Raw genomic sequence first — 15,369 nt, 5'->3', positions numbered from 1 at the left:
GTGTTACATAATTCCATTATTATCTATGGTTACTAGGCTACAATTTACGAAAAGACGGGGTTAAAAATGGGAATTTTCTTTTAATTCTAAATTCAAAAAGAAATTTTAAAATCCATGGGTTAAAATTTATTTTATCTATATTTATTTATTATTCATGAGAGGCAGGCTTGCTCCATTTCACCATTTTTCGGCAATTCTAAGATTGTTTTTATCTAGACAGGAACAAATGTGAAACTGTATATCGAATAGATTGCGTTTTGAAATTTTTAATTCAGAAAAGATTCTCATGAAATCTAGATAAAATTTAATATTTGGGAAACATTTAATTTATTCGTTGCATGTATGGTCTTTGCCAATTTCTCAGCATTACCCCTGAATAGCTTTTATGTCCGATAGCAAAAAATTAATCGGCTATAAAAATTCATTGGTAAAGATTCCGTCACCAGCCATTTTTTTCGTCGTTTTTTACCGACGAATTTTCTACTGATAATTTTAGCTTTTTTCAAATAAAACAATCCATCTGATGTAGCAACGCGCTGTTCTGTTATGGTGATTTGTTATAACAACTACAATGTTGTTGTTTTTTGCAAGCTTTTTTCAGAGCGATATGGACCTCAATTTACCTATCCTTACTTGGCTTTGAGCTAAGCCTAGGTTTGGAAGTGAAAATGTCACCATTAAATTCAGTCACTTCCACTATAGTCGAATTCCTTGAAAGACACATCAAAGTCATCTTTGCTGTAAACTTTTATTTTGACATTGGAAAATGTGAGATCAGGAAGGTAATTTATCTCCTGGCCTATCCACTCATCGTCGAAAAAGAATTTGACTTTATATATATCGTTTCCATCCTTCTCCTGTCGTAGGCTACACTTGTGGTAATGACCAAGGGTTATCATCGAGGCGGACACTGTACCAATGCGATCAAAGTCTCCACTATCAACTTTGTGTGCGACCACTATCTGAAAAGAAGTTAGTAAAAATTTCTTAAGAAACATTGAGGCTGCTTGGTAAAATTAGTTTCCCAAAAGAAAAACGTGTATGGGGAGATGATGGAGGGGTTGATTCAGAGAGAGGTGTAGAGGGAGAGGGATGGTTAGGTCGGGGGTATGTGAAGAGAGAGGTAGGGGAGAGTTAGTGAGAGGGGTCATTTTGGAGCTATATGGGGAGAGATATAGGGGAAGGCGTATATATATAGAGAGGGGAAAGTATTTAGAAAATGTAGAGAGAGAGATTTAAAGGGAGTTATAGAGGGAAATATAAGGAGAGAGGGGTCGGTTTGAATGTTGAAACACGTAGAAGGAATTCATAGATTAAGGGTATAGATAGGTGTAGAGAGGAGAAAGTAGAAGGGGAGGTGTGTAGAAGGGGGAGTAGAAGGGGAGGTGTGTAGAAGGGGGAGTAGAAGGGGAGGTGTGTAGAAGGGGGAGTAAGGAGGAGAAATGTAAAGGGGAGACATAGATGCCCAAAATTTCAAGTATCATTACTTTATGATTGTTGAAATAGAAGTACGCCAATCGAAAGGAGGCTCCATCGACATCGAAAGTCAAAATAGGTTTCCATCTATCTGACCAGGCGTTAATTTTCAATTTGAATGAGACATGAAAAGCTGAATTTCCAGCAGGCCAAGATGGGATTGTGGCAATGATTGTACCTTCATCAAAAGATTGCTCTGTTCCTGTCGAATATGAAATAAAAACTTAAGTTTTATAATTGAGCATTTCTCGTATTTATGTGTTATTAACAACGCTTTTTTATAAACAGTCAAGCTTACTTGCCTATACATAACATGTCGTTTTCACGCCCTTTTCAAACATTTCGCTAAAATGCTCAGAGCGCAACAACCTATTTCCCTGACTGTAAACACCTCCGCCACTGTTTACTCGCCCCGAACTAAACTCCGTCTTCAAATTTATCGCGTCTCCTGAATTATTCCCTCTTTTTAGTGATAATTCAAATGCACTCAAACCACAATAAAACTTTTGCATAATTTCTACACTAACTTTTATCCTCGTTATCATCAAAGAAGAAAATTTGAGTAAATTTTCTTGTCAGATTTTTTTTCGCGAGCAAAAACTTTGAAGATTTGCTCTTTGGGGCCATCCACATAGTACGTACGCACTAAGGGGGGGGGGTCTTTTCAAATCGTATGCTTGCGTACAGGGGAGGGGAGGAGTCAAAGAAAAATGTACGTACGCAGAAAAAAAATTTTCATAGCCCTTTTTCGCTTGCTTTTTATCGACTTTTACGCTTGTTATACGCATCATTGAAGTAAACGTCCGAACAAAACGATTTGAATTTGAAATTTTCTTCAACCGAGGGGGGGGGGGGGTGAATGAAAAAGTACGTACTTACCAGAGGGGATATGGCCATTTGCGTACAAGGGGGGAGGGGGTACTTGATTTTTGAATTTAGTGCGTACGTACTATGTGGACGGCCCCTTTCAAGAATTTTCAAAGACATTTTACTTTCGCGAAAAGGGCTAGAATTCGCGAAAATCGCAAAAGTTTCTTGAGTGATGTAAACAAACTGAAGTTAAGAATATCCGACCCAGTAAACACATGACGTAAATTTGACGTTCAGATTACATCAATTTTATCTCACATCCTAATGTGATGTAATATTAGCGTATTTTAAACGTTTCATTACCTGATGTTTAAAGACGAATATTGAAATGATGTAAAATTGACGTTTCTTTTACAGACATAATTTTTAAGTTTAGGTATGGATGTTGAAATAACGTCATGAAAAGATATGTCAAAATTAAGATATAATTTTTATATTGAAATGATGTCAATTATTTTACGTTATAGTTAAACATGAATATTGATGTCAAAATAACGTAATGCAAAAGAACATCAAAATAAAGATGTCATTTTTATATTGATATGATGTTCATAATTTTACGTTTAATTTAGTCATGGATATCAATGTCAAAACAACGTCACGAAAGAGAACATTAAAATAAATATATTATTTTCATGTTGATTTGATGTTCATTATTTTATGTTATAAATTGACCCATGTTAAGACATCATATAAATGTAAGAGTGGAGAATATTACGATGCAAACATTGATATGATATTTAATCGATATTGCAAACAAATATTTGAATGTAGTCAATTAATGGACATCAGTAGAATGTCTGCAATGATACATAATTCTGAAAGTATAATTTTGATGTTAATTCGATCACATTCATTTTGAATTGTTTTAAGCATCTCTGTATCCAAATGGGTCTATTAAACCCCGTTCCAAAAGTTAAAAAAAATTATCTAAAATGATCTTTCCAACGGTGTATAACTGTTTGTTATAGCATATATACGCCCCTGTCTCACAGACCGGTGAAACTTTTTCCTACAGCGGAAATAAAAATTGTGATGGTTCCAAGGTAAAATATCCAATGGGGATGGTTTTGGAGTGCAGTTTTTAAACATTGAGTTTTGAACAGGGATGAAATCAAAGTCAATTTCTTAGTGTTGCTTAAATTCTAGGGTATTTTTCGCACCGGGGACAGAACTTTTGCCAAATTTTCCAGTGGGGCTGGGGCCCCAGTGGGGCCGTGACACAGGGGTGTATAAATGGGTGCTGAGAAAAGTAAAGTGTCCAAATACTTTTGGAACAAGTTTTCGTTCCTTCGCTACCTAGCAGAGGTTACCTTACTTGAATTGAAGAAACTCTTGCGGGACGAATCAGTCCGTTATCTTTAATTTCAAAGTTTGGTGAAAATTAATTCAGCCATTTTGGCAATTGTGTGCTTTTCTAATCGGACAGATATGATACTGATAGTCATATTAACTTTATTGTTTTTTTTCCAGGGGGGAAACTTCATAATTTTTGTCTATGATTAAAAATCTCAAAAACACCCACGAATTTTGCGGATAGAAGATATAAAAACTTATGGCGGTGAGCTTTCAATTATCACATAGTTTTTGAAGGAGAATTAAAGTATATTAATCACATAGAGGGTCAGATTCATTAATCTAGCCTTAAGTAAGCCATCAGCCGAGCTTTTAAATAAAGTAAATAATTTTCCTTTGCAAATCTGATTTGCGATTCAAGAGAGTACTCTGCACTGCCATTGAATAAAAGACATTGAATAAAAATATTTAGTTAGGTTTTGAAAACTACAAAATCTTTTTCAGCAGGGTTTAAAATACAGCTGAATGTATCTACACTTTTTTAAATTTCAATATTTTACATCTTAGCACTGATAGAATGGTATTTTTACCGAAAAGCCTTTGTTTTATTCAAGTAAGATTCCAATTATTGTTGCGTGTTGTATCAAAACCCCTCTGTCTCTATGAACCTTATGAGAATTTTATAGCGATTGGGGATAATATGAGGACCTAAGTAAATGCCAATTTGCTTTTAAAGAGTGGACTTGCGAATTCTATACTGGTTACAGTTTAAAAATCCTCAGAGGATGCCAAAAATGTCTGTGTTTTTTTAATAGGAATAAGGGTACTTGCAGTACTCAAAAAATTCAAAAATTTTAGGGTATTTTAGTCACCAGGGACGATTATTTGGCTGATTTCTCACTCACTAACCCCAAAATATCGCTATATGCAAGAATGTTTATTGAAAATACTGTTTTTATTCAGCTGGTCCACAAATAAGGGGGAGATCTCACTAAAACTTGAGAAACTTTTCTCCATAACTCGGACGATTGGTTTGAGCTATGGAGACTTTACTGTACTACGTTTTCTTTTCAAAAAGTGTTATTTAAAACCTTTTCAATTGTGAAATAAAGAAGAACCCTGCAGGAAATTTAATTAATTTGACTTTAAAAGAAACAATAAGTAACCTGTGTATAGAAATTTCAGCACATTTTCGTGTCTCATTTGAAACAAGCGATAGCCTAATTAGATATAAAAAAAATCACGAATATTTCAAAAGGCCAATTGCAATTTCGTCATTACCCCTACATTAGCCTGACAAAATTCTTGTAGACTCGTTGAAAAATAAATTTTCAACTCTACAAATGGTTCATTCTTGGCATGAAGGTTTTTCTTATCTTGTCTAATTTCTTTTCACAATTTGGAGAAAATATGAAAATCTCAATTCCAAGGGTGTAGTCACGAAAACAGCACTGCATGGTGTCCTTAAATCTATCCTAATATTAAAGGCTCTTCCGAAATTTGAGTTTGATATCTATCAACATAGTTTAAGAAAGCCGCGGCTTTCTTATACTATGCTATCGAAGACCAAAAGACTTCATCTCAAGTAATATTTCGCCAGAGGCAGATTCAATCTATCCGGGTCAGTGAAACAGGGGTGTCTACTAACCACCAAAAACAAACCAAAGAATCGACAAGGTTTTACTACAGTGATAAGCGGACACCATCATGGAAAAGGGTTAAGCGTCTACCCTTTAGAAACTATTGAACTATGAGCTCTAATTTAGTTCTAGCTGCAGGAAAATGAAACTAGAATTTTTCAATCGTTCCAGGTGCTTTAAAATGCTAAATTTATTTTTCATATCCATCTGAGCGAGTGCTATCAGAGGGCTGTCTCACTGTTCTGAACATGGGATTTTAACAAGTGCAGGTGCTCGATCCACCTGCAGTAAAATGAGGCATATCCTTTTCTTTTCCTTTCACATAGAAGATTAAAAAAATTAAAACATCATAGCTCGAAAGAATGATACTTTGGGCTCACCCATATGAATTTGAAATTTGATTGGCCCACTGATACAGGGATCCATTAAACAATTTATGATATTTAATTTCAAAATTTAATCTGGTAAATTTCTTTTGTAATTTTGTAAATGAAATTTGCTTTTCCCTATCGACCTCAGAAAATTACGATCCTTTAGATTATCATTCTAATTTAGTGGAGTCACAAACCTGAAACTTTCTTAACACCTTCTCTATAGGATACTTATGTTACAGGAAAAAATCCTCTGGTGAAACATCTCTTTTTCGGGTGATTTCCATTTTACCTAAGCAAAACGTTTTGAAATATTCAAACTCATTCTCCAGCAGACTCAAACTCAATATCATGAGAAAAAGATTACCTTTTCGGGCAAAAAATGTCGGGGTATTAATTAGTCAGTCATTAATTTTCGTCACTTTTCCCCAACCAAAATTTGAATTCGTCACTTTTCCCTGACCAAATTTACAATCTATTCACTTTCACCCGACTAAATTGACCAAATTAAATGGTTTTAGTAGGCTTGTTAAGAAAAAAAAATTTAATTTTGTGAAGGAGCCGTGATTTTTTGTACATAGGTTTTTGATACGTAGGTTGAAATTCGAAGCAGTACCAAATATTTATCACAATCTTGTGATGTCACAGGATCGTTTTTCCCGTTTCTCTGGCAGACCTCTAAGCCCCGAAAAATTGACGAAAAATGACAAAAATTTAAAACCCGTAAACCACTTAGCAATGCGAAATGCGAAAGTCGTGAGCTCGAATCTCAATCCAGTCGTCAGTTTAGTAGTTCGCGTCTTACGTAGGAGATTCACTTTTAGCCCTTCGGGTTTTAACTTTATTTGTTATAGCTCCTGTCTAAATTAGGACCCGAAATAGTCCACCCAGCGGTACTCTGGGACTGAATAAGTTATCTCTTGTAGAATTGTTGCTGCTGGATGAATTGTGATATTTCTAATGTAAACCAATCATTATTTCTAAAAATATTATGAACATCCCTGTTATGACCTATTCCCTGTTCAGAAATGCCCTTTTGTTTTTTGCCCTCTTCATTTTTCTTTAGTTAAAACTACAACCTCAGAACAGCGATAAATTTTGAAAATCGATGCCAATTTTTTCTGGTGTTAAATGACGTACGAAGTTAAGAGTGAAAATCCTTAATAACTGCAAAAATTTACATTTTCAGCCGCTAATTTAAGACGCCCCTGTCTCAATGACACAGCGGAAGGAAGTGAAAAATTCACAGGGGTGTCTCTGAACAAAATTTCCCCGGGCCCGATTGTAAAATTGTAAAAAGTCACCGGGTTGAAAAGTTTTCACGGGGTAAGAACAAAATTTGGATCAAGTATTGGCATGCGTGCTTTGATTTTCCCTGGGTACTAACTATAAAACTGGCACCTTTGGTATATCTTGGCGTTTTTGGATTTCTCTCTCGTTGTATTAATTTTAGGGTTGTTATGATATTTAAAGCTACAGAAGCATAGCCACAAGTTTTCGTTTCCGGGGAAGGTCAAGACGGGAAGGATTTTTACCTTTTTTAAAAGGGAATTTTAGGAGAAGAAAATTTTCACATTTTCACCCCTTATTTGCTAAATTGCTGACCTTTTTATATCTTGCGCTTTTGCCTAATACTTTAAAACATTAGTGTTTACCCAATGTGCCGGGCTAACTCCTCTGACATTAAATCTTTTTGATTAAATCTGATACAAAGACGATAATAGATGATGAAGTTGATAAACTAAATGAATGCACCGCAAGCAAAATGTTTTACAACTTTATGGATTATGCGGAAGGAAAATCAACCAATAAAGAAATTCTTGATATTTACCGGGCTTTTACTGTGGATGGAATTTTTGACCGGGGTAATCTGAATAGTGCAAGATTTGGCTGGGGTTAGACTATAACTTTACAAACTTTGACCGGGTTTGAAATGTTCAATTAATTTTGACCGGGTCACTCATTTTTTCACCGGGGCTTGAAATTAGACCATCTTTTGCAATTTGTTCTACCGGGTTAACCACAGTGGCGGATCTGACCGGGTCACTGACACAGGGGTGTTTTAAGCACGAAGAAAAAGAAAAAGTCATACTGGGTTTTTCGTGGTTAGACGTACTTTAACTCCACGAAAATTCTTTGAAACACGTCGGAAAAGATACATTAAATTTCTGATATAACAAGATTTTGGGATAAAACTAAAACCTGGGTCAATTTTGGCATTTGTTGTAGGTCAAGATAACGGTTTCTTTTGATTTTTTCTTATCATTTATCATTAAACCCTGCACGTTAGAGCTTAGATAGAAACATTTATACCCCATACTGGTATTAGATCACCTCTTTTTATTCTGTTTCATTTCAACAATTTTGGTAAGAGGATTACGACACCTAACCCCGAGAATGTAGGTGAATTTTGAATCGTACCTGAAAGATGTAGATTTGCATTTCAAAAAACATTGAAAGTTTTCAACGAAATTTTGAACTTCCAAAATCCTTTCCCAGGATTTTGATCGATATGCTTATTTTTTTGGTCCCTGAAATTGACTCCCATTTTCGTTATAACCCCCGGAATGTAGGTTTGGTTCTATGGCTTTTAATCTAGTAATAGCAAAATGCTGATATTTTTTCAATTGGATTAATTATAACAGCAAATTTTAGAAATATTTTGTGCCAAAACAATATTCTAAAGAGCATTTTGTTATTCTGATTTTTTTTTTGTATTTTAACCCCCCATAATGTAGGGGAAAAGATTCGGTTGTTGAGAGCGGAATTTCAGTATTCAAAGGAGATTATTGTTCTCTAAGTGAAATTCGTGCATATTAAAAAACAGCGCTCTCATAAACTCATAAGAAATATTCACTTTTTCAGTAATGATAACATCAGATTAAACTAATGCAATTGCTTCAAATCTGAAAAAAAACCGTAAATCGAGACAGGTCTTTGAAAGCAGAAGGAAAACCTTTTGGCAGATTCTCTATAAATTTCTTGTAAATTTAGGTCAATAGCTCGAAACAATGTTTGCCACATAGGGGGTGGAGATTTTTTTCTAAATAATTTGGTTGGAACTTTGCATATGAAAAAGATTTCAAAATAATTTCATCAAGAATTTCCATGGAAAGTCGATCATTAGAGACAAGCACTTCCTAATATACAGGTAAAGAATTATTTCCTTTTTACGAATTTTCCCCGTTTATGAAAAAAGCCAGTCGTGATAAAACCTGAGACTTCGAAAAAAGAATTCCTACTGTGAAAATGTTGTTCGTGTTTTACGGGGCCCTTAATTAGATTCATCCACAGCTTGCCCATCTGCCATCTTTTAAACACTAATTGGATCGTTCAAACCGACACAGAAAGCTTACTTGAGCCCCCCTCGTTCTTTCTCTAAAAGATATCGGCCTGTGCTGAGAAGTTTGATTACTCCTTTTCAGAAAGGTAAAATCATTGATAATTACTCTCTCATTACTTCCCTTCTCCAAAATAACCTTATTAAGGCTTTTCGATACAATTTTGAATCTAACACAATGAATATATTTCTGAAGGGATGAGATAACGGTTTGATTATTACCTAGTAAACCCCAGTATCGTCAGTGGCCAATGGCATAAAATAAAGTGGATTGCTTTTAATATGGGTACTGATATTACATAACTTTCAGGTTACCAAGTATAGTGCAGATCATGACTCAAGATACTAAAAATTCTTCAAATGGAATGAGGGGTTTGTAAATATTTCCAATAATAGGGATAAAGTGTGTTTTTAACACCGGAGACGATTCGGGAGGCCTTACCCATCTAGTCCAAGACACGTATATATCATTATGGAAATGATCTCTATCGATATCTACTTTTCCATTTTAGGGTTGATACTCTCAGCAATGACGAAAGAAACAACATAATGAATAACATCGGAGAAAATAAATATATTCTTTGGTAAGTTGACCATCTTTCTCGTTTGATTGATAACAAAATTACAAAAAATCAGATCTGATTTGCGGAAGAGCAAAAAAAAGGTTGCAAAAACTAATAAATGAAGCCCTACAGCTATGGTAGGTCAAGTTCGTTAAATTGAGTAGTCTATCCCTAACACCCCTTTCTCAGTGACCCGGTGAGAGTTTTAAGCTAGTGTGGATAACTTGAAGGTGCTAAAATTCCAAAAAGGGTTGAAGAACTTTTGTTGTTATGGATATAAGTTTTAGCTTAACAGCTCATACATTCAGTGCACTGTCCAAAAATTTCAAAGTTTTTCTCGATTAGAGATGGGATTTCGGTGAAGAATCCCACTAGGGATGAAATTTAATGGTATTTTTATCACAGGGATAACATTTGTTAAAAAGTTACTTTTTAGCCGATTTCTGTAGTGGGGAGGGGAGTCACCGGGTCTGCAAAGTTTCCTAATTTTAAATTCGAGAAAAAGGAGGGAAAATTAAAGAGATCGTTATATTATCATAAAAACCCGACAGCATTCCCTCAACGGGAAGAAACATGAGGATAATGTTATCCGGGAAAAATGTTTGTTGTTGAAAAATTCATTCACATCAAGAAATTTCGGGTATATTCACTTGCATTTGCTCGATCATTTTTCAAATTACCAATGTCTCCAAAACTAACTTTTAGAATACCGTAGATGCACGGTTATACGTTTTAATCATTTAAAACAAAATCATTTAATATTGCATTTTAACCTTAGATTTGGCAAAATAGAGTTAAATTACGAAAAAATATTTTGGTCAGTGTAATTGAAGGCCGTGAAATGTTCCCTGGTAAAATTTAACTATGGAATTATACATTTTTGTGATTCTTTTATTATTTTTTTCTACTTTAGATAACGAAGTGGCCCACCAAGACTTGCTTGAGCGAGTTGGAAGGGATTATGTGGGTGATTGTGGTGATTACTATGAGACTTAATATTGTAGTTAGTTTTTTATCAAATATTTATTTGTCATCGACATTTTTATCATAACCCTATTATTAAAAAAGAAGAATGAACTTGGAAAATGAAATCTTTTCTTTCTTGCTTGCAATAATACCTTCTACACCAAGACTTCAACTTTCCGTGTATTCCAAAAGGAATAAAACTCAAGTCTAGATCAAACATGAAATCAAAACTTGAACCAGAAAAAAAATAACACCCAAATGTGCAATCGAAATTTCGGCAAAACCTAACGTTCGAGAAACACCAAAACTAAAAGATATCTGTGATGTTAGAAAAAGGACAAATGAACACGTCAAATTAAGATACCCTCATACACGTTAAATCTATGTTAACATATATCATAGGATTGATGTCAAAATGAAACGTAAAATCGATGTCTAAAAGAAATGTTAAAATGATGCTCGAGGGATATGTTAAAATGATGTTCAAAAAATAAGTTAAAATGATGTTCGAATGAAATGTTAAAACTATATTCTAACGAAATGTTTAAATTATGTTTGCAAGTAACATTTAACAAACCTCTGGGATAAACATTGAAATGATATTTCAGAGTAACATCAAATTGACATCAAGAACAGACATAATAAAAATTTGCAAACTAGATGTGAATGTGATGTTAGGATATAACATTATTTCAATGTAAAATAAACATTATTTTGTTTACTGGGGAAGGCTTCAAAGATTTTGGATGTTCTTATAAACAAAACATGTATCATAAAAGGCTCACCAAATAGAGGTACGTTTGAGATATATTTTATGTCGGTTGCTTCATGGCGTTTGTCAGATATAACCCAGGGTACAAAACAGCTGACATTGTACCAAACACTTGACGTTGTGAGATTCGAAAACTTCTCAACGCCATCGAAAAATATTTTGAGTCTGACAGGACAGTTTTGACAAGCATAGTTAACAATCTTGACTTCGACTTCTTGATTTAATGGAAAATCAATATTAATAGTGGTCATAAATTCCGGGTCACTGCTGGTTGTGGTTTTAATTTTCAATTTATCAGGGCGCATATGAATCTATGTAATAAACAAGAAACAATATTTTAAAATCATATCAATTTCAGCCTCTAATTGGATTACATTATTAGATTGAAAAACAGCTAGCTAAACAAATATGGTCATCTCAAACGATTGGAAATACAAATGAAATGGAACAGTCTTTAGACGTTCCTTAACGCTCGCAAATAATCCTTTGTGTCCCGAAGGTTAAGAACGTTCGGGAATGTTCTACAACGTTTTTGAATTTTTTAAGACACTCTTAAGGGCTCTGACTATAGTAAATTTTTATTATTTGCCACGTAAAAAATATAAATTTCTACTTGATGTAGCTCACAATGTATTCTGTTAGGATAATTATCCGTGAGTTTGAAAATTTAAGAACATCTTCAATTTTTTTTCCGGTAGATGGTGTATCTATTACCGAATCAGTTTTTCGGAAAATTTTTCTAAAAGCTTATTTGCTTCAAAATCTTGAAAATAGTGCTTTTTGACCAATTTTCCATCCCAATTTTTCATAGAACAACAGTCATAACTTTTGATGCATTAATTTAGAAAAATTTTTCCGAAAAATTTAAAACAGTTCAATTCTTTGCGGACAGTTTCAAAAAACTTCGAACTTCGAAACAAAAAGATTAATTACCCATTAAAACTTAGCATTTTTTATAAAAGAAGGTAATGTGACATATTATTAACGTCTTTTTAAAGTTCATAACGTCATTTTCGCATGATTAAATTTTTAATTACTCTTAAGGGATTTAATAAAAAAGCAATTTATAAAGGCAATTCTTTTTTGAACAACTAAACAAGAAGCCCGTTGGGCGTGAAGGCCCAGCCAATCAACCTCCTCGCTTCGACCGCCATCTTGTTTTGTTTTGAAAATTATATTGAAGGAGCGCGGAATCAGAAAATATATCTTATATAGCCAGTATCCGACTCTAGCAAGCTTTTCCCTCTCCAGACGGCAAAATTAAAAAGTGTGTTACTGGTTTTAAGCGCCGTTTCTACCAAAACGGACGGACAGACAGCAGACGGACGGAAAGTTGCAAATGAAAGGCCCTATCGCTAGCGCTGGGCCAAAAATAACTTTTACGTTCAAATACTAAAATTAATTTTCCGTCAGAGCCCTTAAACAAGCAAAAAAAAAGGACGTGACGTAGCTTACGTTTTACTGGAACTGGAAAGTCCCTTGTGCCGACACATATTAGAGCATACCATGAAGATATAAACGACTGGACATCTATCTTTATTTTAAAATTGGTATGAAAAATCCGACAATATTCCGTCAAAATTTTATTTCTTTGAATTATTTAGATAAAAGGATTGACAGAGCTTGAACATCACTCCTAATCCACAAAAGAATTATTTTCGAATTTTTTCATAAGTTTGCAATATATTTTATCAACATTCTTCAACTCTGAAATGCAGAATTTTAACTGCGTGTATACTTTTTAATCCCTTTTGTCACTCCAATAATTTTTTTCATGACTTGAAAAAAAATAGCTTGCCAAACTTGAGAGCGTGTGTTATAAGAATATCAAAATTAGAGTGTGACACTCTCTAAAATTATTCGACACTTTTAAGTCAAAATTTAGAAATATTAGTCGGAGTTTTGACAAGACGACGATGATTTTGCCTCTGTTATCTTTGTTATGATATAGATAAAAGACTTGAGAAGAGCAGAACAACAGAGACTTTTGCCGAAGTTTTGACGTTGTTAGCAAGGTATTTCCAAGTGGTATATCATCAAAATTTATTGTTTCATTTTATGTTTTAAACGAGGCGGCAACGAAGCTAGCAGCCCTTTCGACAAAAAAACAAAGGAGATGGATGTCCAGTCGTTTATATGTTCATGGGCACACTAAGCAGAGTAAACATTTTTTCCCACAAAGGAAGTTACCCCCTCCCTACATACTGACACTGTGATAATGAAGTGTATGAAAATAGTGGTGATATGTAAATTAGATATGCCTCCCATACTGGCAATTAGCAGAATCAACAAGATAATTTGTCTAAATTGCGCTCTTGTGGTGTTTGAGGCGCTGAAAGGTTGTCTTTTGGTTAAATAACGTGGTAAGCAAACGACAATGAGATTTGTTAAATGGTATGTTTCAACTTACAAGCAGGGCAGAATTGCCTTCCGCGGGTAATTGGCTAACAGGGGCGGCTGTTAGACGAAGAATATTTGCGGTGTTAGCAGATTCGTTGCGCCATGTTTTGAAAGTGAGTTGCCAGTTATCACGTTGTATGGGAATGATGTTTTGTAATGTTTCTTCTACTGTTGTTGCACCAACGGGAACTAAGAATGTGAAGAAGAAGAATAAGCCCATTCAATTGAAGTCTCCCCTGTCGGAGCCAATTACAGTGTAATGAAACATCTATCTTTTCGGTATTAAGTGGTTGCTTTGCTTTTCTGACAGTTTTTCTTTATTATCACACCCCCTTCTCACAGATCCGGGAGGATTTTTATAGCCAGTGGAGATAAAAATAACGGACTGAAACTCGAAGGGGGTTGATATTCTCATATTTCTTATAGCTGGTCAAAAAATTCAGTAGGGATGGGCCCGGGGGGGTACTTAGGCAAAAATAGGTGCTGGGTATGTGCGGACGGTAAGGGTCGGGTTTTTCACCTTTCAAAGTCTCTCTAAGGGTTACAAAAATCAGGAAATTTCAAAGTAGTCTCTCTAAGGGTGGGAAAAATCACGAATTTTAGAAAAAAAATTTGATTTTGAGAGAAAAAATTACAAAAAAGTCTCACTAAGGGTAGGAAATTTTTGAAAATCAGAAAGATTTTTTCGAAAAAGTCTCTCTAAGGGTCACTTTTTCACTAAAATTTGGTCTCTCTAAGGGTCGGTTTTCGGAGGTCCCGTCCGCACATACCCCTCATTCACCAACCCTAGTACCCCCCCCCCCCGGGGGGGATGGGAAAATAGAATATGTTTTGCAGTGAGGATTGGTTTATTTGATTATTTTCAGTAGGGACAAAAATTGGAAAATAATTTTCCACCGGGGATGATATTTTGACCAATTTTTCCAGTGGGAAGGAGTCCCAGTGTGACTGTGAGAAAGGATGTAAGATCTGTTAAAGTGTCTGTTTATATCCTTAACCCCAAAACATTAAGCATACATGCACAGTTGACGCTCTCCAATTCGACGTTTTACTTTTCGAATACTAGTACGCTCCATTATCTAATAATATTGAAAGTTAACGTCAACGAGAAACACTCGTAAACACCGCTTTACCAACCCAATTACCCTTGAAAATCGAATTAGAGAGTGCCAACTGTACACCACAAACAATCCGTAATTTTTTTAAATATTGCTCTTAGGGGAGACAACTTCATTCAAAGCAAGCGTAGGGACTTGACTCATTTAATTCCCGGAAGATTTTCTGAAAACTTGAAAAATGAAGAAAAAGTTAAGAAAGAAAAAAATGAAATAAAGGTAAACATGGTTAAAGTTGTTAGGTACGGTTTCTAAGTCTGTTTTCGGTGCTGTGTAATTTGCACGAAAAAATCAATTCGAAAAACTTTCTGATCGGAAAATAATATGCTGACGTGCACAGCTTTCAGACAGTCAGTTTACTTGATAAAATTTGCTGAGAATTGTTGTGTATTGCATGTGTATTATAGCTTAATATTGTCGTCACTAAGAATTCACTTACCTTTATCAACTTGAAATTCTTGGGAAAATGGAATGGCTTTGTGTTTTTGAATCTTTGAGAAAAATAGAGAGTATATATTAATTATTTGTTTTTATCGTATCGCCTCTTGGCAAAATACCTT

At 34.7% G+C, this 15,369-nt stretch overlaps 1 protein-coding gene across 1 annotated transcript in view; it reads right to left on the bottom strand.

Annotated features, from left to right (window-relative positions):
• Positions 1 to 420: 420 nt before the first annotated feature.
• Positions 421 to 15,369, bottom strand: part of LOC136819065 (uncharacterized) — a 33,881-nt gene continuing 18,932 nt past the window's right edge. Inside the window, exons 2-6 of the mRNA XM_067075229.1 lie at positions 15,249 to 15,300; positions 13,705 to 13,883; positions 11,308 to 11,605; positions 1,488 to 1,678; positions 421 to 962 (exon numbers count right to left, since the gene is read on the bottom strand). Coding sequence (XP_066931330.1) covers positions 684 to 962; positions 1,488 to 1,678; positions 11,308 to 11,605; positions 13,705 to 13,883; positions 15,249 to 15,300 — 999 coding nt within the window. The 3' untranslated portion in view covers positions 421 to 683. The remainder of the gene's footprint in view (positions 963 to 1,487; positions 1,679 to 11,307; positions 11,606 to 13,704; positions 13,884 to 15,248; positions 15,301 to 15,369) is intronic.

Source organism: Clytia hemisphaerica, unplaced genomic scaffold (genome assembly GCF_902728285.1).
Source record: "Clytia hemisphaerica strain Z4C2 unplaced genomic scaffold, Clytia hemisphaerica genome assembly, whole genome shotgun sequence".
Lineage (NCBI taxonomy): Eukaryota > Metazoa > Cnidaria > Hydrozoa > Leptothecata > Clytiidae > Clytia > Clytia hemisphaerica.
The sequence above is the reverse complement of the archived record's forward strand: the minus strand, read 5'-3'. Positions and strand labels throughout refer to the sequence as shown.